This window comes from Musca autumnalis, unplaced genomic scaffold (assembly GCF_047663935.1).
Source record: "Musca autumnalis isolate F117 unplaced genomic scaffold, ASM4766393v1 scaffold_4, whole genome shotgun sequence".
NCBI classification, from domain to species: domain Eukaryota; kingdom Metazoa; phylum Arthropoda; class Insecta; order Diptera; family Muscidae; genus Musca; species Musca autumnalis.
Window position 1 is genome coordinate 152201341 of NW_027411977.1, and position 23467 is coordinate 152224807.

Consider the following 23467-nt stretch of genomic DNA (forward strand, 5'->3'; position numbering starts at 1 on the left):
ATTGGTGTAGATTGTGCCACTTCTTTTGACGTTTGCCTCTCGTATAACCTTTTCTAACAGGATGTTGAAAAGATCACACGAAAGGCTGTCCCTTGCGTGAAACCTCTTTTGGTACAAAACTCTTCGGAGAGGTTCTTTCCTATTTTAACTGAATATCTTGTGTCAGTTGCCGCAGGGTAAATATCTGGTCAATGGTGGACTTGCCAGGACTAAAGCCGCATTGGTATGGCCCAATTATTTCGTTGACCATGGGTTTTAGTCGTTCGCACAATATCCCTGACACTATCTTGTAAGCGATAGGGAGAAGACTTATACCACTATAGTTGGAGGATAAAGTCTTATCTCCTTTCTTATGGACGCGACACAGGATACTCAGGTTCCAATCGTCAAGTACGCGTTCTTAATGCAAGATAAAGCTAACTAGCTGATGCATACACTTTATAAGCGTGTCGCCTCCGGTTTTAAACAGCTCGGCTGGTAGGCCATCAGCTCCTTTACCTCATCTTGGCCGGGTGGTATACATTCAATACCATCTTCTGGGATTGGATCTGTGGTATCTTCGTCGACTTCGCTACTATTGGATACCAACAGTTTGGAAAAATGTTCTTTCCATATCCTTAGCACACTATCTGTATCAGTTACCAGATTACCTTGCTGGCATTTACAGGAGGATGTGCCAGTTCCAAAGCCATCAGTTTGATGTTTCATTCTTTGGTAGAATTTTCGGATTTCATTCTGTCTCCTGTACATCTCGATTTGTTCACACTCCCGGTTTTCCATCTCTCTCTTTTTCCTGCGGAAAAGACGTTTCTCCTCTCTCCTTTCCTCCCGATACCTCTCTCGTGCGCTACGCGTTGCTACTGATTGTAAAGTAGCCCTATATGCCGCATTTTTCTCTTCGGTAGAAGCACGTCACTCCTGGTCATACCATGGATTCCTTGGTGGAGGTCTCTGGTATCCAAGTACTGATTTTGCGGCTGTTTGCATGCAGTGGGCAATGTTTTGCCATTGTCCTGATATGTTATCGGGACGAGTACTTTGATTAAGCAGTTGGGCCAGTTGAGTGGAATATGCTGTGGCTATCTGTTGTGATTGCAGCTTACCGATGTCCAACTTCCGTGTTATGTATGTTCGCAATTTGTTTGCTACGTTTATGCCCTTATGAATATCGAGATGCTTAAATCTGGTACTGCTAACTACCATGTTTCTTGCAGCTGCCAAGTCTATCAGCCTCACACCATTGTCAGATGTTCACTGTGGAGACTGAATTTCCCGACTGTTGGGCCAAAGATATTCTCCTTTCCTTTACGTCATGGCAGCTATAATACAGTGCGTCACCTTAAGGTGTTGTTGTGGCACCTTTCCCGTTCCATCGTATTTCCTGTATGGCAGTAATGTCGGCCTTATCCAATCCGGATCTCCAGACCTAGCACAGCCCCATCCGTAAACCCGCAGCTTCCCGCGGGAATCTGTGCCAGAGCTCCACCGATCCACATGTCTCTGTCAGGTATTAATACTTCACACAAAGCTACTACACTATTTTCAGCTGTACGGTCCGATACTATTTGATTTATATATTCATCCGTTGTGACCTTCAGTATGTTTTGGTGGTATGTTTGTTGGTCTTTTCCAATCCACTCGCTCATCGATTTTAGCCTTGTGGCTGCGAAGGCAGCCTCATACCTTTCGTGAATTTCAATTGGGTGTACAAACAAAATTGTTTCTAAAACCCTAGTCGGTGTGGTCCTCATTGCCCGCTAATGCTTAGGCAGCATATTCTTTGGACCTTTTGCAATATTTTCACATTGCATTTTTTGTCCATAGCTGTCCATTATACCACAGACGCGTACGTTAGAATAGGTCTAATCACGCTTCTGTTTAGCCAGTGTATCATGCTAGGATTAAACCCACATTTTGAGCCTATCGCCCTTCTGCAATTTGACCAACATATTTGGGCCTTATTGGCCCTTTCTTGAATGTGGTCTTTCCATTTAAGTTTCCTATCCAGGATTACTCCTGGATATTTAACTGTATGAGAAATATTTATGTTCTTATTTAGGAAATCTGGTTCCTCGAAGTTTCCCACTTTCGTTTTCCTAGTGAATAGACATATTTCCGTTCTTTCCGGGTTAACGTTCTGCTCTTCTGCAAAGTATGTTCGGATTCTTTTCCCTTAGAAGTATTATAACGTCGTCTGCGTAACAGACTGGGTCAAATCCTTCTTCGGTCAAGGTCCTTAAAAGACTGTTTATGGTAGTAACCCACTAAAGAGGTGATAGTATCCCTCCCTGTGGCGTTCCTTGTCCGACTTTGTCTCTTATTTTGACGTCATATAGCCCGCAGCTTATCCATCTATTCTTTAGCATATGGTTAATCCAGTTCCTTAGGGACCTGTCTACCTGAAACTCGTCTAAGGGGTGGATCAGCGTCTCGGTGCTGTCGTTGTTAAAAGCGCCTTCGATATCAATGCATACCGAAAGTGTATACATCTTCATTTCAAAGATTCCTTCTGTACTACCTCCGTTCCATTATCTTGAGTAAGAATGAAGTTAAACTTATCGGGCGATAAGACGTTGTTATTGTGTAGCTTGTCTTGCCAGGTTTAGCGATAAAAACTACCCTTGCTTCTTGCCAGGCTAGCGGGGTGTAAGCAAATTTTAAACAAGCGTTGAAGATCCCGACCAGTTTGAACGCATTAAGGTCCACTTCCTTCTGTAGTAGGGCCGGAAAGATCTGGTCTGGTCCAGGTGCTTTGTATGGTGAAAAGCTCGTGATGGCTTGTTTGAACATCGAGCTGTCGATTTTAGGTGCATCTTCTGAGGAGTAACCCCACTCAGTCGATGCCTCGGTGCTAGCCGTGGTGTTATAGTTTTTTTAGGGGGTTTTCAGACTAAAACCACTATAACTTAGCCATTTGTTAACCGATTTAAACAAATAATAACTTGTTCTAAAGATATTATTCACCCCTTTAAAAGGAAGAAGGATCACTAGAAATCCATTGTGAAAATGGGGTCTCTGGGTCCATGTTTTGATATAGCCCCCATATAGCCGTACCTCCCGATTTAAGATATTTTTTACCTATTAGCCAAATTTTACAATCATACTGACTGTAATTTGGTTCATTGAGTTCCCAATATGTATAAAATATCCTTGCAAAATTTTTTCGACGTAGGTCGACGTTTTGTACGGTTATATGGGGGCTATATCAAATCGTGGACCCAAAGGTCCCATTTTCAGTTCCAGAAGTTATTTGCTAAAACAAAGATTTCAGTCCAATTTTTGCAACCTACGTCAATTGGTTCGGAAGATAAATAGTTTTTACCCAACTTTTGGGTAAATACTCGAAATCGGGGTACCCTTAAATGGGGGCTATAAGAAAACGTGGACGTACCTATGTTGACAAATTTTTGGAAGGAAATTTCGTCAGCCTACGTCAAGTGGTTCGGCAGTTTAAGAGTTTTTAGCCAGGGTTTGGGTAAATACTCGAAATCGGGGTACCCCTATATGGGTGCTATAAGAAAACGTGGATCTACGTTGACAAAATTTTGCAAAGATATTTTATACTTATTGAGGACTCCCTGTGCCAAATTACAGCCAATTTGGTTGTAAAATGTGGCTAATAGGTGAAAAACACCGTAAATCGGGAGGTACGTGTATATGGGGGCTATATCAAAACATGGACCCAGAGACCCCATTTTCTGTACCAGATTTTCTCTTTATATAAGTAAGATTTGAGCCAAATTTCCTCAGCCTACGTCATGTGGTTCGACAGTTAAAGAGCTTTTACCCACTTTTGGGTAAATACTCGAAATCGGGGTACCCTTGTATGGGCGCTACAAGAAAACGTGGACCTACGTTGAAAAATTTTTGCAAGGATATATTATACTCACTGAGGATTCACTGCCCCAAATTACAGCGACTTTGGTTGGCTAATAGAAGAAAAATACCTTAAATCGGGAGGTACGGCTATATGGGGGCTATACCAAAACATGGACCCAGTGACTCCATGTTCAATACCTTTAATACTATTGATATAAAAAAGTTTTGAGCCAAATGTTTTCAGCCTACGTCAAGTGGTTCGTCTGATAAAGAGTTTTTACCCAATATTTGGGTAAATACTCGAAATCGGGGTACCCTTATATGGGGGCTATTAGAAAACGTGGACCTATGTTGACAAATTGTTGCAAAGATATTTTCAACATATTGAGAACTAACTGTGCTAAATTTCAGCCAATATGATAGTAATATATGGCTAGTAGGTGAAAAATACCTTAAATCGGGAGGTACGGTTATATGGAGGCTATATGAAAACATGGGCCCAGAAACCCCATTTTCAATACCAGATTTTCTCTTGATATAAGTAAGATTTGAGACAAATTTCGTCAAGCTACGTCAAGTGGTTCGGCAGTTAAAGAGTTTTTACCCACTTGTTTAAAGTATTGTAAAACTATCCATTTTGAAACGATTTTACAACCTAAACCCAGAAATAGGGTGTAAAATTTTGTATTGGCGATTCAATATAGTAAATACCCAAATAAATACCCACAAATGGGTATTTACCCAATTTACCGGGTATTTACCCATTGGGTATTTACCCACTGTCCATCTCTACGAGTATTAATTAGTGAAAAATGATAAATCTTATATATGTATAACCCGTAAGGAAAGGATCATAGTCGGGCGGGGCCGACTATATGATACCCTACACCACTGTGAATATGTAAAATATATATGGTAAATAACAAAAATGTTTTGCAATCGATAAATCCGAGTTTCACCCTATCAGAATTCGCGAACTGTTAACATATTCTATAAAGTATGTCTACAATTCTTTAAAATGAAGTGTTTTAGAAGGGATCCCATAATGTCGACCATTAAAATTAATATTCGTGGAAGCTGTGTTGGCATCAATGTAGAAAAATGAGTAAAAATGGGTTGAAGCCAACAAGTTTTTTTATGCTCCCATACGATTTCTGGCTTAACCTTACATTTTATAGACCTATCCCCAAAGAAAGAATCACAGAATACTCTATGGGCAACAAGATTGTAATGTATGATTTTTCGATATATCCACTGCATTCACCTAAAATTGATGCTGACATTTTGAAGCCGGAATTTCGGTTTTTTTTTTTTTGAATTTTTTTTAATAATCCGGACGCGCAAGAAGGTAATATTCCAAACTCTTAACAAGATTATAGAACTCATGATTTTACGACGTTTGATGCATATCTCATGAGTGTGCTCCTTACAGCATCCTAGTAATTGGAGTCGAAAGGCCAAAATTTGATGCGTGATTTTTCTTACAAAACCTATTTTTTGCGTGTAAAATTTACAACTGTCATTCCATTTCCTTTGAAACCCGCGTGAATTTAGTTTTTTACGCGAGGGTTCTAATGAAGCCTTCCGCGATCGAATCCATCTACTAAAACCGCGGATATAGATACCTTGAAAATCGGAAAATCAGCAAAAATATATATAAATATATATATAAAAATATATTTTGACATGGGTCTTTCACAAAAAATTGAATGTTTATTTGTAATTAAAATTTGTATATTTTGACGTATTTTTGATAGGCGCTGATGAAACCGGATGCGCATCAAAATCGTATGCACATTGCGCGACTTTTACCAACTTTAAGGTTTTTTGCAGTGTATGATGCAAGTGGCGGCAACCATGGCCCCTGAGTGAAACATCAAAATATGCATAAATTTTGAAAGAGATTGATTCGCTGTATCCAAAAACGGATGCGCATCAACCGACTTTAACTAATTCGCGAATAAAAGGCTTTTTTATTTTAATATTAATTGAATGATTGTAATTTCAATATTACTCTTAATTTCCTACCCTTATAAGTTATCACAGTAATCAGTTAAACTCTCTAGAATCAAACTATAAAAATATTTGCAACAATATTTTCCAACAATAAGTTTTTCTCTTTTGTTGTTGCTATAATATGCAATTTATGTACCCAATCTCTATAAATTTGGTATCATATTTTTCTACGCATTGTCTAGATTCCGCATATATTCTTTAATTTATTTTTTGAGGGTTTGTACGGATTCTGGGACAGGAAAATTTGGATTTACTTCAAAATTTTTTTATTATTTGTTGATTTTCCGCGAAAATAATAATAAATTTAATAACTATTTAAACATCTACAAATAGATATGGAATGCTGTTAACGATTTATGCATACATTTTCTCATAACAACAAAAAAGATATTTTTAAATATTTTTTCTTTATATGAGAATAAAAACCGCTATAACTTTTGCGCGCATTGACCAATTTCGTGAACGCGAGCAGATTTGAATCCGCATTTTTTTCCTTTTTTTAAATTTTTTTTTTCAAATGGAATTGTAAAGGAATTTTGTTATTCGCCATATAGGAGATATATATCAATTTACTAGACAAAATTCTGTCAAACATTCCAAATTTCATCAAAATCGGACGTATATAGCGTGTTTGGTGCAGCAAATACCTGGAATCGGGCGAAAATATATATGGGAGGTATATCCAAATCTAAACTGATTTCGATGCAATTTGGCACAATTATTTTTAGACCGAATTCAGTCACACATTCCATATTTCATCGAAATCAAACATATTTAGGGCGCTTGGTGCAGCAAATACCTGGAATCGGGCGAAAATATATATGGGAGCTATATCCAAATCTGAACCGATTTCGATATAATTTGGCATACTTATTTCTAGATCGAATTCAGTCACACATCCCAAATTTCATCAAAATCGGACCTATATAGCGTGTTTGGTGCAGCAAATACGTGGAATCGGGCGAAAATATATGTGGGGACTATATCCAAATATGAACCGATTTCGATGTAATGTGGCACATTTGTTTTAGACCGAATTCATATATAACGTTTTTGGTGTAGCAAATACCTGGAATCGGGCGAAAATATATATGGGAGGTATATCCAAATCTAAACTGATTTCGATGCAATTTGGCACAATTATTTTTAGACCGAATTCAGTCACACATTCCATATTTCATCGAAATCAAACATATATAGGGCGCTTGGTGCAGCAAATACCTGGAATCGGGCGAAAATATATATGGGAGCTATATCCAAATCTGAACCGATTTCGATATAATTTGGCATACTTATTTCTAGATCGAATTCAGTCACACATCCCAAATTTCATCAAAATCGGACCTATATAGCGTGTTTGGTGCAGCAAATACGTGGAATCGGGCGAAAATATATGTGGGAGCTATATCCAAATATGAACCGATTTCGATGTAATGTGGCACATTTGTTTTAGACCGAATTCATATATAACGTTTTTGGTGTAGCAAATACATGGAATCGGGCGAAAATATATATGGGAGCTATATCCAAATCTGAACCGATTTCGATATAATTTGGCATACTTATTTCTAGATCGAATTCAGTCACACATTCCATATTTCATCGAAATCAAACATATATAGGGCGCTTGGTGCAGCAAATACCTGGAATCGGGCGAAAATATATGTGGGAGCTATATCCAAATATGAACCGATTTCGATATAATTTGGCACATTTGTTTTAGACCGAATTCATATATAGCGTGTTTGGTGCAGAAAATACCTGGAATCGGGCGAAAATATATATGGAAGCTTTATCCAAATCTGAACCGATTTCGATATAATTTGGCATACCGAGTTCAGTCACACAATCCAAATTTCATCAAAATCGGACGTATATAGCGTGTTTTGTGCAGCAAATGCGTCAAATCGGCCGAAAATACATATATATTGGAGCTATATCCAAATCTGAACCGATTTCGATGTTATTTACACATTTATTTTAAGACCGAATTCAGTCACACTTTCCATATTTCATCAAACATATGTATATAGGTTGTTTGGTGCCGCAAATACGTCAAATCGGGCGAAAATATATATGGGAGCTATATCCAAATCAGAACCGATTTCGAAATAATTCGACACACTTATTTCTAGAACGAGTTCAGTCACACATTCCAAATTTCAATCGAAAATACATATATATGGGAGCTATATCCAAATATGAACCGATTTCGATGTAATTTGGCACATTTATTTTTAGACCGAATTCAGTGGCACATTCCACATTTCATCGAAATCAAACATATATAGCGTGTATGGTGCAGCAAAGACCTGGAATCGGACGAAAATATATATGGGAGCTATATCCAAACATGAACCGATTTCGATATAATTTGGCATACTTATTTCTAGGCCGAATTCAGTCACACAATCCAAATTTCATCAAAATCGGACGTACATAGCGTGTTTGGTGCAGCAAATACGTCAAATCGGCCGAAAATATATATATATGGGAGCTATATACATATCTGAGCGGATTTCGATGTAATTTGGTACATTTATTTTAGACCGAATTCAGTCACACATTCTATATTTTATCGAAATCAAACATATATAGCGTGTTTGGTGCAGCAAATACCTCAAATCGGCCGAAAATATATATGAGAGCTATATCCAAATCTGAACCGATTTTCACCAAAAGCAATAGCGTTCTTCCTATGGCTAAAAAATTTATACTCCCCAATTTTCAGCTGAATCGGACATAAAATGCGACCTGTACGCTTCGAACAAAAATACATGGACTGACGCACGAACGGACATGCATAAATCGACTCAGAAAGTGATTATATGTATACCACAAAAGGAACTATGGGTCTATTTCGTTTCCTTTTGTATGTTAAATACAAATGCACAAAGACGTAATACCCCTTACGTAATTACGTATGTTAGTACGTATGTTCCGTATAGACTCAAAAACGACTGAACCGATTTTCTTGAAAATTTCTGAGAAAGTACAGGAAAAAGCCGTGTTGAAAATAGGCCATATACTTTTTTGAATTTCGGATGGGGCGGGGTAGCTCCCCCATGTCCTACTTTTAGAGAATGTACAGGGAGGACTCGTGTTGAAAATATGTATGTTATATACGCCACCACGCCCTATTTTTAAAAACGCTGTTTTAGCAAAACTGACGAACGTATTGGTGAGAAAATTAATTTGCGAGGAAATGGTGGTTATCTCCGACCCTAGGTACTTATTTGGAGGCTAAAGACACGACCACGCCCACTTTTTTAAATATGTTATATCCTCAAAACTTCTGAACCGATTTCCATGCAATTTTCAGATGATGTACAGGAATGTCCAATGGTGGAAATAGGCTATATATTTTGTTGAATTTCGGAGGAGCGTGTTACCCCATGTGCCCTATTTTTTAAATGCGCTATATATGTAAAACTTACGAACGTGTCCGTTTTCCCAATTTTGGGTACGTATTTTAGCCATAAGACCCGACCACTCCCGCTTTTTTAAATATGCTATAAATCAATGGAAAAAACAGATGTTATATAAAACGGAGCCTTGGTCTTGTTGGAAAGCAAGTGCTTAAATTATAAGGCAAAATATCGACAGCTATAGCTTCATCAGGTATATAAGATATACATTATTAGAAGGTGGAAGGACGACACAGTCGGCCCTTAAGTTGCCACTGGACATTTAAATGAAGGGCACACATGCAATATTAAATAAAAATTATCATCTGGAACGAATGTTCTAAGGTGCATAAAAGTTCCCTAGAAGCTTTAGATCGATTCTTGAAGGATTTAAAAAGCAATTCACGTTTAGATTTCAGACAAACACTTCCAGTTATACTACTCCAGCATACCTCAAGTCATCAGTTCTTCGGCGGTATGTTAAAATTGCATATCAACACCAACATTTCTGAAGGTTTTTTATTTATAGTCACTTGCAGATCCCGACTAATTATCTATGCAAGAAAAATATAATTAATTGGTGACTTAAGAAAAGGTAACGTAAAACTGTTTCAAGGGCTAGCAACGCGGACCGGGTCGGCTAGTAGTTGTTATAAAAATGTGAAGTTTTTTACAAAAATTAGTTGGTCGACTTGTTTAAAACCAGATTCAATGTATAAATAAACCAGTAGGAAAAGACCAAAGTCGGGCGGGGCCGACTATGTAATACCCTACACCAGTCGAAATATGTAAAAATGGAATAATTAGTATACATCCCAATACGCAAATTGGAGCCATATTTGGGGAAAATCGTTAAAATACCTAAAATCGGGAGGTACCGTTATATGGGGGCTACAAAAAAACATGGACCTATCTTAACAATTTTAAGTGGCGAAATTTCGTGGCCACTGGGAACCACATATGTAAAATTTCAGCTAGTTCAAGCAAAAAATGTGGCTAAGATCCCTAAAATACCTTAAATCGGGAGGTATCGTTATATGGGGACTATACCGAACCGTGGACCTATCTTGACAATTTTTAGTGGAACAATTTCGCGGCCATTGGGAACCTCAAATGTAAAATTTCAGCTGGTTTGGGCAACAAATGCGGCTAAGATCCTTAAAATACCTTAAATCGGGAGGTACCGTTATATGGGGGCTATACCAAAACTTGGACCGATATAGCCCATCTTCGAACTTGATCTTCCGACGGCTAAAAAAAAGGTATTCCCCAATTTTCAGCGAAATCGGTCAACAAATGCGACCTGTATGTTGCGAACGGACGGACGGACGGACATGCATAAATCGACTCAGAAAGTGATTCTATGTATATCCCTAGAAGGAACTATGGGTCTATCTCGCTTCCTTTTGTATGTTACATACAAATGCACTAACACATAATACCTCTTACCACATAGTGGTGTAGGGTATAAAAATTAACCCACGTAGTTCAACAATAATAAACAAAACTAACAATTAACATGTAATGCAAGGTGTCAAACGAATGTTTTCAAAATGTAATGAAGATTCCAAATTACCCCATCTTTTCCCTAAATTCTTAAAAATCATGACATTCTATGAATTTTTTTCTCAACGTGAATTAACTACTAACTAGTATCAACAATAGCTGTATATTTTTACGTGATAATTAGTAATGATTGCTACGAAATGTTACAGAGTGTTGTCTTTCTTGTATCGTTGAAAACTTGCTAAAAGTTACTGAGAGTCATCTGCTCAGTAACATTTATTAAGTAAAAAGACACGCCAAATATTAGGCATAGACAGGGTACATTTATAGAAGGTAGAAGCGACAATCAGCTGTATTTTTACTTTTTTTGTAAATTTGGTTTTTAAAATGTAATAGTGTCTACTCATGAAATTTATAACTTCGAAATTTGCTACCATAAAATAATTTTCAAAAGGTATTTATTTTTTTCCTGAGAAAATTTTTAGAACGACCCTATTGACATTTAATTTTCAATAACAACAATGTTGTTTTTGTAAATTTGTTAGTTGTTGAAATTAATGCATCTACCTTATATAAATGTGCCTTGGGCATAGAATCATGGTAGAATAGGAAGGTAGAACAGTAGTGCGATTCTCTAACTCATTTTTTGAGTTACCGACAAAAATCGGTAAAATTAAAATGCTTAACATTTGCATACCACGCTGGCGGCGTTACCACAAACTGGCCTATTGCTTTATAAAAGGTCAACAATGTCAAGAAAAGTGTCGATTCATATTTATGTTTGCATCCAAACATATTTATGTTAGGATCTAAACATATTTTATGTTTGGATTCAAACATATTATATGTTTGCTGCAGTTGTTAACATATATTGTTCTGTGTGTATAAAAAGAAGCACGATGAGTAGCTTCGAAAAAAAAAATGCAAAGGATCCTCGAACAATCTTGAAGTGCACTTAACAAAAATGTCTAACTTTTGTTGGGGAGTTACCGGAAGGAGTGGACCGATAAGCACCATCTTCCAACTTCATCAAAGATTGTCAGAAATATTATGATATACATACAATGTTTGGATCAACGCAGTATCCTGTTCCAAAGTTGTTGTGCGCACCAGCCACTATACATGATGACCGTAGGGGTTTTTACAGTTTCGACATATTTTCTGAGGACCCAGAAAAAATCAGTTCCAACAATAATCAAAACGATTCGAGAGCAGGGGCTGGATTCTTGTTCTATGAAAATTTGAAATGAAAATTGTTTGCCTTATAAAATGTTTCATTTGACATTTACAGTATAGTCTCGATAATCCGGACACTCGTTAATCCTGACAACGCGGTACCATAATTTTTTACATTGTAGACTCGGTAATCATATTTTTCCTACCTCGATAATCCGGACATCAATATTTTTCCTATCTTGAGCAATCGATTCTTATTTATTTCATCGTTCTTGGCAATAGCAATTGGTGGATAAATAGGAAAAACTAAGCTTTTCAAAGTTTTCGGTCCACATCTTTCTGGCTAGCCACTGTTGACTCAGTTATACAGTCAATATGGAATTAACTTTTTGAATCTGTCAAATGATAAGCCTCATACCAAGTATGTGGTAGCCAAGTTCCCTTAAAAATCGATGTTGGAATTGTGTAATGTATTCCAATGATATTTTACCTAGAAAACTTTAGAACATTTAAAGCGTTGGGATTAGAAGCTTAGTTTTTAGATTTTTTAGATTCTCAAACTCATTTTTTAATTACCGACAAAAATCGGTATAGTTAAATGCAACATTATGAATGAAAAGTTTAAATAAAATTTGACAGCGCTCTTGCTATAGGCAGAAATTAACAACCACTTTCTGCACTTTTCCGAATTTTTGTGTGGGAGGTTGACCAATATAGCACATATTCGAAACTGATCTACCTCTAGTAGAAATATTACAATATAAAAAGTATGGACCAAATTGGTTTCTTTCTTCGAGAGATCGTGACAAGGATGTGCAAAATTTTTGAAATATTGTGGGACAGATACCCGATGGAGTGCACCAATATTTTTAAACTTGATCTAAATTTAGGTTAGGTTAGGTTGAAAAGAGGGGCGATATAAGAATCGCCACATGCCCGTATAAACATACACTTAAGCCAGGATAGGCCTGTTGTGCGTTCTAATTGCGGAAGCCTAAGGGGAATAAATTTTTATTGCTTAATTTATTAAAAGAAAATAAATTTATCAGTTAAGAAATTCTGTGACATAATCTCTTAAGTTTTTGAACTCGCTTTCCCTAATTTGGTGGAGTTCTAGTATAGTGTAATTTCCTAGAAATTGGTTTATTAGCGTCGCGAAGGCTGGGCAATGACAGAGATAGTGTTCCAACGTTTCGTCGTCCTCTCCGCATGCTCTGTATTCGCTGCTTTCTGCACAACCGACTTTGTGCAGGTGTGCTTGTGGCCCTAGGTGTGCTGTAAGGATGCCTGGCAGTCTACTAATGTCCTTTTTACTCATTAAAAGGAGTTCCTTTGTTTTATCCTCGTCTGGGTTTCCCCAGAGGATTTTTGTATTTTCCCCTTTCTCTTCAGTGTTCCAGAGGGATGTATGGGCGTTTTCTGCCCATGCCTTTAACTCTAGACGCGCCGCTTTTAAAGGCTTAGCTTTATCTAGGCTTATCGTAGTTTGCACCCTGTCTTGCCTTGCCAAGGAGTTAGCTATCTCGTTACCCCGAATCCCTTTATGTCCTCGTACCCATATAATGTTAACCGAACCATGGTGGGAGTAGTCGTTGATTGATTTTTTAAACTGCAGGACAGTTTTTGATTTCACCGTCTTGCTTGTTATTGCTTTAATTGCTGATTTACTGTCCGTTAGGATGTTTACAGTGATTGGCCTTGTGTTAGCTTTAAACCAGTTCAGACACTCTGTGATCGCTCGGATTTCGGCCTGTAGGATCGTATTATGATCCGGCAGTCGAAGGGAGATTTTAGTTTCCTGGTCTTCGATATATAGACCCAGACCCGTTCTCCCCCCTAGAACGGCCCCATCTGTGAACCCACAGTTTCCAGTTGGCATCCGTTACAGGGTTTCATCGATCCACACGTCTCTGTCCGGTATTAAAATTTCACACAAGGCGGCTTCAATTGTTTCAGGTATACGGTCTGATACAATATGATCTATTGACTCACCCGATGTAACCTGTAATATGCTTTGGTGGTATGTTTGGTGGTCTCTTACGATCCACTCGCTCATCGACTTAAGTCTTATAGCTGCGATGGCTGCCTCATACCTTACCACAGAAGCATAAGTTAGAATCGGTCTAATTACGCATCTGTATAACCAATTTGTCATCCTAGGATTGAAACTCCATTTTGAGCCTATAGCCCTTCTGCAGGTTGACCAACATCTGTGGGCTTTATTAGCCCTTTCCTAAATATGGTCTTTCCATTTAAGTTTCCTGTCTAGAATTACTCCCATGTACTTAATTGTTGGATAAATGTTTATCATCTTATCTAGGAAAAAGGGTTCTTCGTAGGCTCCTATTTTCGTTTTCCTAGTGAATAGACATAGTTCTGTTTTTTCCGGGTTGACATTTAGACCTCTCGGTCTAGCCCAGTTGTATGCTATTTTTAGAGCCGTTTCGGCCCTTCTACAGAGTATATTTGGATTCTTTCCCCTAAGAAGTATTCTAACGTCGTCTGCATAGCAGATGGGTTCAAATCCCTCGTCGGTTAAGATCCTTAGTAGACTATTTATGATGGTAACCCATAGGAGAGGTGATAGTATTCCTCCCTGTGGCGTCCCCTGACCAACTTTGTCTCTTTTTGTTACGTCTTGTAGCGCGCAGCTTATCCATCTATTCCTTAGCATGTGGTCTATCCAGTGCCTCAAGGCCCGGTTTACCTGAAACTCGTCCAAGGAGTGGATTAGCGTTTCGGTGCTGACGTTGTTAAACGCTCCTTCGATGTCGATGCAAACTGCGAGTGTATACAACTTCATCTCGAAGGTTCTCTCTATATGGTGTACTATCTCATGTAATGCGGTTTCCACTGATCTACCTTTTACGTATGCATGTTGTTTGTATTTGAGTATATCGTTAGAGATGTTACTCTTTATCATGGTGCCGACCGTCCGTTCCATTGTTTTGAGTAAGAATGAAGTTAAACTTATCGGACGATAAGATTTTGGTATTGCATAACTTGACTTGCCGGGCTTGGGAATGAATACTACCCTTGCCTCTTGCCAGGGCAATATACGTAACGAGTATACGCAAAGTTTAAGCAAGCATTGAAAATCTCGACCAGATTGGACGAAATGTAATCCACTTCCCTTTGAAGTAAGGCTGGGAAAATCTTGTCTGGTCCTGCTGCTGTTTTGTATGGTGAGAAGCTCATTATTGCTTCTTTAATCATCAAGTTGTCGATTTTTGGTGCTTCTTCTGATGCATAAGGTATCTCCATCGGTGACACTGTGTGTGCCATAGCACTCGACGGGAAGTACGTACTCATCAAAAGGCTAAGAGTTTCCTCGGTTGTTTCCATCTTTTCACCCGTCTCATCAACCATAAGCTCAGGTTGTGAGTGAGTTTTAGATAGGAACTTTTTAATTTTAGAGACGTCATTTACGCTATCTACCTGTTCACAAAAAAGCTTCCAGGAGTTCCGTTTGGCGTTTCTTGTAATTTTGTTGCATTCCTTTAGTTTTGTTTGGTAGTTGTCCCAGAATACAGCTGCTTTTTTACGTTTTGCCCTATTGTAAAGTCTTCGGACCTCTTTGCCTTTGTTACGAATTCCCTGTCATCCAGGGTTTTTCGTAAGAGATTTCCTCTCTCGAAGTGGACAACTTTCTTCGAAAGACCTTACTAGAGCCACTGTTAGTTTATTGACATTTCTATTTATATCTTCAAACCTCAACTTCTTGCCATAGTCTATCTTGAAACTGTTTTCCGAATTTAGGGCAATTAGTTTTGGATTTATTTCGGAAAGTTATCGGATTCGGCGGTGGCCTTGATATTTTAAACCTAATATACCTATGGTCAGAGAAGGAGTGTTCCTTTGAAACCCTCCACTCATGTACCTCGTTCATTAGATTTTCTGAACATATTATTACATCTAATACTTCCTCCCTAACTCTGTTAACAAAGGTTGGTGTATTTCCTATGTTAAGGGCTATCAGGTCGTTAGTATTTAACAATTCTAGAAGGGCTTGACCCCTCTTGTTAGTGTTAGTACTACCCCACGAAATGTGGTGAAAGTTAGCATCGCTACCTACTAGTACTTCGTTACCTGTTTGCTTGATTTTCCTCACCAGTTGCTGCAGCTCCAGCGAAGGTGGTAATGTCGGCGAGTCGCACGGCAGGTAAATTGATGCTAGGTATGTATTACCATTCCCTTGCTGCAACACTGTGGCGTCCGAGCTTGACAACTCTGTGGAGAAAAGAAAGCATAAGTTTTTTATGGAATATAATACAGGTCCTCGGTCGGTTTCCTGTATTAGCGTAAAAGAGTTGGTAATTAATATGGTTTAGTCCGGAAACCTTGTTCTTTACGGTCCAAGGTTCCTGGATTAAACGGATGTGTATATTACCTTTGCTTATTTTATCCATCAGGGCTTGAGTTGCAGTTTCGCTCCGATGGAGGTTTATTTGGATGACCTCAATCATGAGTCAGTAAGCGGGCCTCTTGGGAGTCGCTGATGGCTTCGACCCCCTCTTCGGTGTTGCTCGGTGGTTTGTCCTCCTTGCTGGATTGGCGGGCATCCACTTCTTCTTCCCCGACTCGTGCCCTTCCAACTTTAAAGGTGACTGCTTTACAGATGTAATACGCCTTGTCCTTTGTCTTTGTAAGACTGGATAGTGAGAGGTCGTCAATTCCAACCACAAGGAGAGTGCAATCCTCTTTCTCCTCCCTGTGGAAGACTTCCCACCTCTTCACTTCCAAGGTCTCATTTTGCTTGCCAAAGACCTCTAACATGCGTTCTGTCTCAAACTAGCAGCCATACCCTTTGACGTAAACCGCCGCTTTAGTCAGGTGAGGTATCTAGCTTCAATTTGCCGCCTTCCCAAGGAGTTGTCCACTGTTGATCACTTCCTCGAGAGCGGCCGTCCCAAGTGGTATACTAAGAGTTCCCTTTTCAGCTCGCTGCTGACAATTTTTATTGGCCCACTCTTTAAAATGTGTTCCAGTATTTTATCGCTGACCATATTTTCGATGGCATGCTGGTGCTCTTTAGGTAATCTGCCGGACCCTCTACTGGTATCGATCACTGCATAGCACCTCTCGTCCCTGTAGTTCTTCCTGGCCACCTTAGCGTAAGTAGATGGCGGCTCCGAACCAGTCTCTGCGCCCATCTTCCTCTTCTGGAAGGCCCTGGGCTTCTTGGAACTTCCAGAGGATTCTGCGGTCGCGCTCACCTTCTTCGTGTCCGAGCACTCCTTTTCGCTCTCCGTCGAAGGGTTCTTTAAGCAGTCTCCTTCACGTGGGTTTTTTTGCATAGGGCATTTGATGGTGGGAAGCTCATTTTCTTCTTACTTGGTTTGGCGGTATTTTCTTGCTCTGGAGTTCTGATCCTCTTCGCCGCTTCCGAAGAAGTGGAGGGATTGTTGATCTCTTTTGGGGCGGTCCGCTGTTCTTTATTTAGCTGTGTCTGGGTCCTTCTGTACCTACGTCTCTGGGCTCCAGTCCTCCGAACTTTTTTCTCCGTTGTAAGTTTAGATATGCTTTCGCGTAGCTCTTCTACCATCTTGTGAACCTCCTCGTTAACGGGCTTCTCCACAACGGTGGTGTTGATTTTGCAGCTGCTGTCTGATTCGAAGTCAGGGGAGCTATCATCCTCGGTTGGCTGGGTCCAGATTACCTTTCGGTTGCGTGCTTGTAGCAGTACCGTCGACCACAGACGCCAAGGCACCCACATCTGTGGGAGATTTTTGCTCACGATCGCTTGATGACGACGAGGTGTGACTCGCAGGCTGATCACTATGCCCCGCCGGTACTGGGTTATTTAGGCCCTGCACCGTAACGTTTATTCCTTCTTTGTCCTCCATGTTTGTTTTTTATTTTAGGGGAACACCCCCGCGTCAGTTTTTTATCCGCGGGAACCTCAGAGGTTCCAGAGGTAGGTGGTCGTGCCACTCCATCCCAGACGGGTCATGTCACAAGTGATTTCCCTCGTAAATGATAGAGTAGCACGACCATCCAACTCCCCCTATCCGCCGGTGGGGACGCGTCCGTAGTAGAACTGACAAACACCCTCGGGTGATCTAAATTTGGACAAATATTACGAGGGCCAAGTTTTTGACCGAATCGGTTGATCTGTTCGGGATTTATCTCGCGCTTCCGTCCTTTATTCGTCCTTTATTTCATAAAATGTTCAGCAGTCCATTTCACTTTTAATATATTCCTTTTGCGCTATTATCTTGAATTCTTGGAGCCATTAGAATTAGATTATTGACCATAAATTGAAATCATTTCTCGTGCGTTAAAATCATCTTTCCTCGGGGGAGCCTGTAACCCCTAGAGGACGCGTCCCCAGGTGGCGGATAGGGGAATGCTTCCCAGATATGGGTGGTAAGGGGGAAATCAAATACCTCTCGCGGACCAACAGGTAGCGGTGTCTGTTTCCACAATGGGCGGCTGCAAACAGCGTCTGTACTCTAAGGAAAGCGGCTGAAACGAAGACGGTAAATTTTAAACCCATCAGAATATAAGGGGAAATCACAGATGTATTTATCCCTTGAAAACCATATAACAATGAATGCAGAACAAAACACACGGGCCTCAATCTCCGGTAACTCGAGGGTGCTAAGAATCCCCGGAGGTAAAACCAAAAAGACACTTAATATTGGTACATGGAATATCCGAAGTTTATATGAAGCAGGTAAACTAAACAATACTATAGCTGAAATGGACAGACTCAATGTGGACATACTGGAAGTGTGTAAACTTGGTGGCCAAACTCTGGAGATTTTGTATCTCAAAATGCCAAAATAACTCGGATATAAATCATCGGAATGGTGCATGGTAGAACAAATATAAGGTAAAGTTAATACTACAACAAATACAACTCGAACAACAACCACAAAGGAATTTGTTTTTGTTTGTAACGTTACTGCCAGATGTATTTGTAAACAAAACAAGGAAATGTCTATAAATTATTGGAATTTAAAAAAACTAATAATTTTTCACATTTGGTTGAATATTTTGGAAAACATGAATGAAAATTCGTTACATTTTCAATTGTTATGTTTCCACATCATTCCACTAAATGCATAAATTCTCGCAGAAATTAGAATTCTTGCAGAAAAGTTTGGGGTCGCTGGAAATTCATAGAAAAAGGATAAGCTGTTTCAATGTTTTGTTTTAGAAATCAAAGAAGCACATGTTTATTAGGGCTTTATTTTTTTTAAATTTTAACAAAATACCTCACTCAATATCGTTCGAACTTGGAGGAGGTTACATATCATTGATATGAAGAAGTCTTTCTGGGAAATGTTTTTTCCGAATGATATATTTTTTTCTCAAAAAATATATATCCCTAATGTACATCGAAATAGAAATAAATGTATAAAATGTCATATGAAATTTGACACTAACGTTACAACCCAGTTTAGTCAGCTGTGTATTGCTGCTACCTTTTCTTATTCCACCATGGGAATGGAGTTGGCATTATAGTGAAAGAACATATAGCCAAAAGTGTCATCGGATTCATTCCAAAATCTGACAGAACTATGATAATAAAAATATCAGCAAATCCAGCCAATGTTAATATAATTCAAGTCTATGCACTTACAGCAGACAAAAGTAATGACGAGATTGAAATCTTTTACACTGAAGTCGAAGAACTAATTAAAATAACAAAACCGCACGAAAGTACCATAATCCAAAGCGATTTATATGCAAACGTAGGAAGCGATATAGTTGCAGGAGTAAAAGGAAGATATGGTCTAGAAGACATAAATGGAAGAGGTGACAGACTCATCGAATTTTGTCAGGAATTTAAGATTACCAATACCCTGTTCACCCTACCGCCAAGAAGTCGGCAATGTGATAAGGAATCAAATAGATTTAGGCGGCACTGCTCATCTATAAGAAAGGTCACAACATACCCTAGCGCAGATGTACCATCTGATCACAATCTTCTGATGGCAAAAATCCACATAAAACTAGCACGTCAATCAAATAAAGCACGAAATCGAAAAATTGACATCGAAAAACTCGGAAATACTACAACAAGGTCTGACGTTTCTTCTCAAGTTAACACAGAGTTAATCAATATCGACAGGAATGACGCGGAAAATATATGGAACAGTGTGAAGACCATAATCAATTCAATTGCACGTAACACGCTTGGAAACTACACAAAACCAAAAAGTAAAAGCTGGATGACTGAAGAGATACTTCAACTGATGGATGAGCGTAGAAAATACAAAAATAGTAACTACGAGATGTATTGGGAAATCAACAGGGAAATTCAAAGAGAAGTGCGTATAGCCAAAAACAACCATCTTACCAGTCAATGCCACGAAATTGAACGACTGATGACACTGCACGACGACTTTCAGTTACAATCACTAACAACGAAGTTGAAGATGCAATAAAATCCCTCCGAGAACGAAAAGCCACGGGTCCTGATGAAATACCTGGCGAAATACTAAAAATGATAACAATATTGATCTGTTAACGAAACTATTTAACTATATTTATGACACCGGAAAATACCCCGAGCATTGGCTGAAGTCCACATTTATCTTCTTCTTTATTTGCCTATTCGTTTTACGAATTTATGGCGATCAGTGCAGTTACATAAAATATATTACATTATATTAAGTGCATATATGTATTTATAAGTTGTTTATTATTTCAGCAAAAGATTGTCGATTTCTGCACCTGCTGAGTAAAGTTGCGGCATCATTTATGCCGGTCCATTCCTGAATATTGTTAATCCAAGACTTCTCTTTTCTTCCCCTGGACTGTCTGCCTTCTATTCCGCATCGGATAATGTTTTGGAGTAGTTTTTGCTGTTTCGCATGATGTGTCCAAGATATGCTGTTTTTCGTTTCTTTATTGTACGTATAAGCTCTTTTTCTTGGTGTATTCTTCGCAGTACTTCATTGTACGTTACAAACTTGGTCAATGGTATTTTTAGAATTCGTCTGTAAGTCCACATCTCGAAAGCTTCAAGTTTTTTCATGTCAACTGCCTTCAGGGTCCACATTTCGACTCCATATAGCAAAACAGACCATACATATGTTTACAGGTATCTTAGTTTTGACTTTATAGTAATATCATGACTTAAAAAAATGTTCTTGTATTTTACAAAAGCTCCTCTCGCCATTTCGATTCTTCTCGTATTTCATTTGAAATGTTCGACTTGTCATTTATTGTGACACCGAGGTATTTAAAGCTACATATGTACTCTTTCCACGTCCATATCTTTAATTTTTAATTGTGTTTGATTACCCATACTTTCTTTGGAAATAACCATGTACTTAGTCTTTTTAATATTTATCTTTAGACCATAGCTTTCACTGTGTGTTGTTAGTCTAGTAAGTAGGTATTGGAGCCCTGCAATGTTTGACATGTCACCTCAAAACGATGCTACAACAACCCCAAACAGAGATATGGAGCTATTTTCCCAAGTATTATAGGGAAAAAATCCAAAACTTCATCGCGCGATATCTCATAAACTTGACCTATGGCGAAAATTTCCTTTTGGGTTCTTAGTATACTCATCAAGGGCTTTCATCTCCAAATGAAATTTTCCACCCCCCCAAAAATGCTGCTGCACAGTGTATTTAACAAAATAAACAACGTATGGAATTAATAACGAGATTTCGAGTTATTTTGGGTAAATCAATACATTCAGAAAAATTTGAAAAATACGCACAAGAAACGTGTAAGGTTTATTTAGGCAATTACAGTTGGTATAATATGCCAGCCACTGTTCATAAGGTGTTATTTTATGGAAAAGCTATAACAGAAGCATGTATTCTTCCCACTGGGCAACTATTGGAGGAGGCACGAGAATCACGATACACGGATAAGTATTCATCCATGAATATAATTTGTTCTATTTTTGTTATAGTATTCATATTAATTGAATTATTTTATGTTGTAAAAACACAAGTCTGTATTTGAGAATATAACGTTTTATGTTCCTATATCTCCAATACGTATTTTAAATAACTCTAAGAAATTATCGATTCTTAAGGCCTGCGTACATAAGCTGCCTTGCCTGCTTACCTTGCTTACTTCTGATAAAAGAATGAAAAAGAAGAGGGCAACCCAGTTCGAAATTTCTTCGGCCTTCTTTATTCTTTTATATTTATTATGTCAAAAATGAAGCATGAAAGCAAGGCAATCAGGCAGAGCAGCTTATGTACGCAGGCCTTTATTTAAATGTATCTATATTACACAAACTTAAAAATTTCGAAAAACCTTTTTTATTCAATAAAATTCTTTAGAAGACGTTGACCGAATAGCTTGTAGCTACATGGAATAAAATATCTATGTCTTATAAACATCCCCTCCAATTTTCATTGCTCTATCTTTATCCGTTCAGAAAATATAGATTTTTGACACAAAAAACCCATTTTGGACACACTGTGCGACACAACCATACTAGCCGATAGCATTGCAGGGCTCCAATACCTACTTACTAGACTAACAACACACAGTGAAAGCTATGGTCTAAAGATAAATATTAAAAAGACTAAGTACATGGTTATTTCCAAAGAAAGTATGGGCAATCAAACACAATTAAAAATTAAAGATATGGACGTGGAAAGAGTACATATGTAGCTTTAAATACCTCGGTGTCACAATAAATGACAAGTCGAACATTTCAAATGAAATAAGAAGCAGAATCGAAATGGCGAGAGGAGCTTTTGTAAAATACAAGAACATTTTTTTAAGTCATGATATTACTATAAAGTCAAAACTCTATAAGCATTTTAATGGTATACATATAACTTTAATCGGTTACTTAAAACCGGTTCAAAAAATGGTTTTAATGTCGGAATATCCGGTTCAAAAACTGAGATAACCGGATCTATCCTCCAAGAAAATTTGTTATTAACATGTTCATCAATACAAGAACTATTTGTGGTAAATATTTCAGAAGCACCCCATTAATTCTTAACCAAGTCCGAATAAATGTCAAAAATGACAATGAAAACGGGACAATATCGATTAGTTGTCAAAGAGAACCGTACCTAAAATCTTCTGAGCAACATTTTTGTAGAATATTTGGATGTTGAAAAATCTCATCTTGTGGTACTTTCACTACGGTTCAAGAAATAAAGGACGAAAAGGACATGAACGGCATCGAGTTAGAAGAATGAAATGTTCTACAAAAAGATTCGCCAATCGATTTGACTGAAGACATGTCACTTCACAACGATGCTACAACAACTCCAAACAGGGATATGGAGCTATTTTCCCAAGTACTATAGGGAAAAAACCCAAAACTTCATCGCGCGATATCTCAGAAACTTGACCTATGGCGAAAATTTCCTTTTGGGTTCTTAGTATACTCATCAAGGGCTTTCATCTCCAAAAGAAATTCTCCACCCCCCAGACTTTGAGTTCCATTTTGTGTCACAGTGATATTAGCAAATTATATTTGCCAATATTAAACAATATATAATTCCGTCGGAAAATGTATCTTTGAACACCAAAATACCTAAAATCGGGGGTACCGTTATAAGAAAGTTCTATAAAAAAGTGTACCTATGCCCACA

At 38.4% G+C, this 23467-nt stretch overlaps 1 protein-coding gene across 2 annotated transcripts in view; it reads right to left on the minus strand.

Annotated features, from left to right (window-relative positions):
- LOC141402607 (uncharacterized) overlaps nucleotides 1-18392 on the minus strand; it is a 152060-nt gene extending 133668 nt beyond the window's left edge. The window contains exons 1-2 of one of the 2 annotated variants that reach the window (XM_073984243.1): nucleotides 16315-18392; nucleotides 16014-16154 (exon numbers count right to left, since the gene is read on the minus strand). In XM_073984243.1, the coding sequence (XP_073840344.1) occupies nucleotides 16014-16154; nucleotides 16315-16390 (217 nt within the window). In that variant the 5' untranslated portion in view covers nucleotides 16391-18392. The remainder of the gene's footprint in view (nucleotides 1-16013; nucleotides 16155-16314) is intronic. The other variant, XM_073984242.1, reaches the window with a different exon arrangement.
- Nucleotides 18393-23467: the final 5075 nt, after the last annotated feature.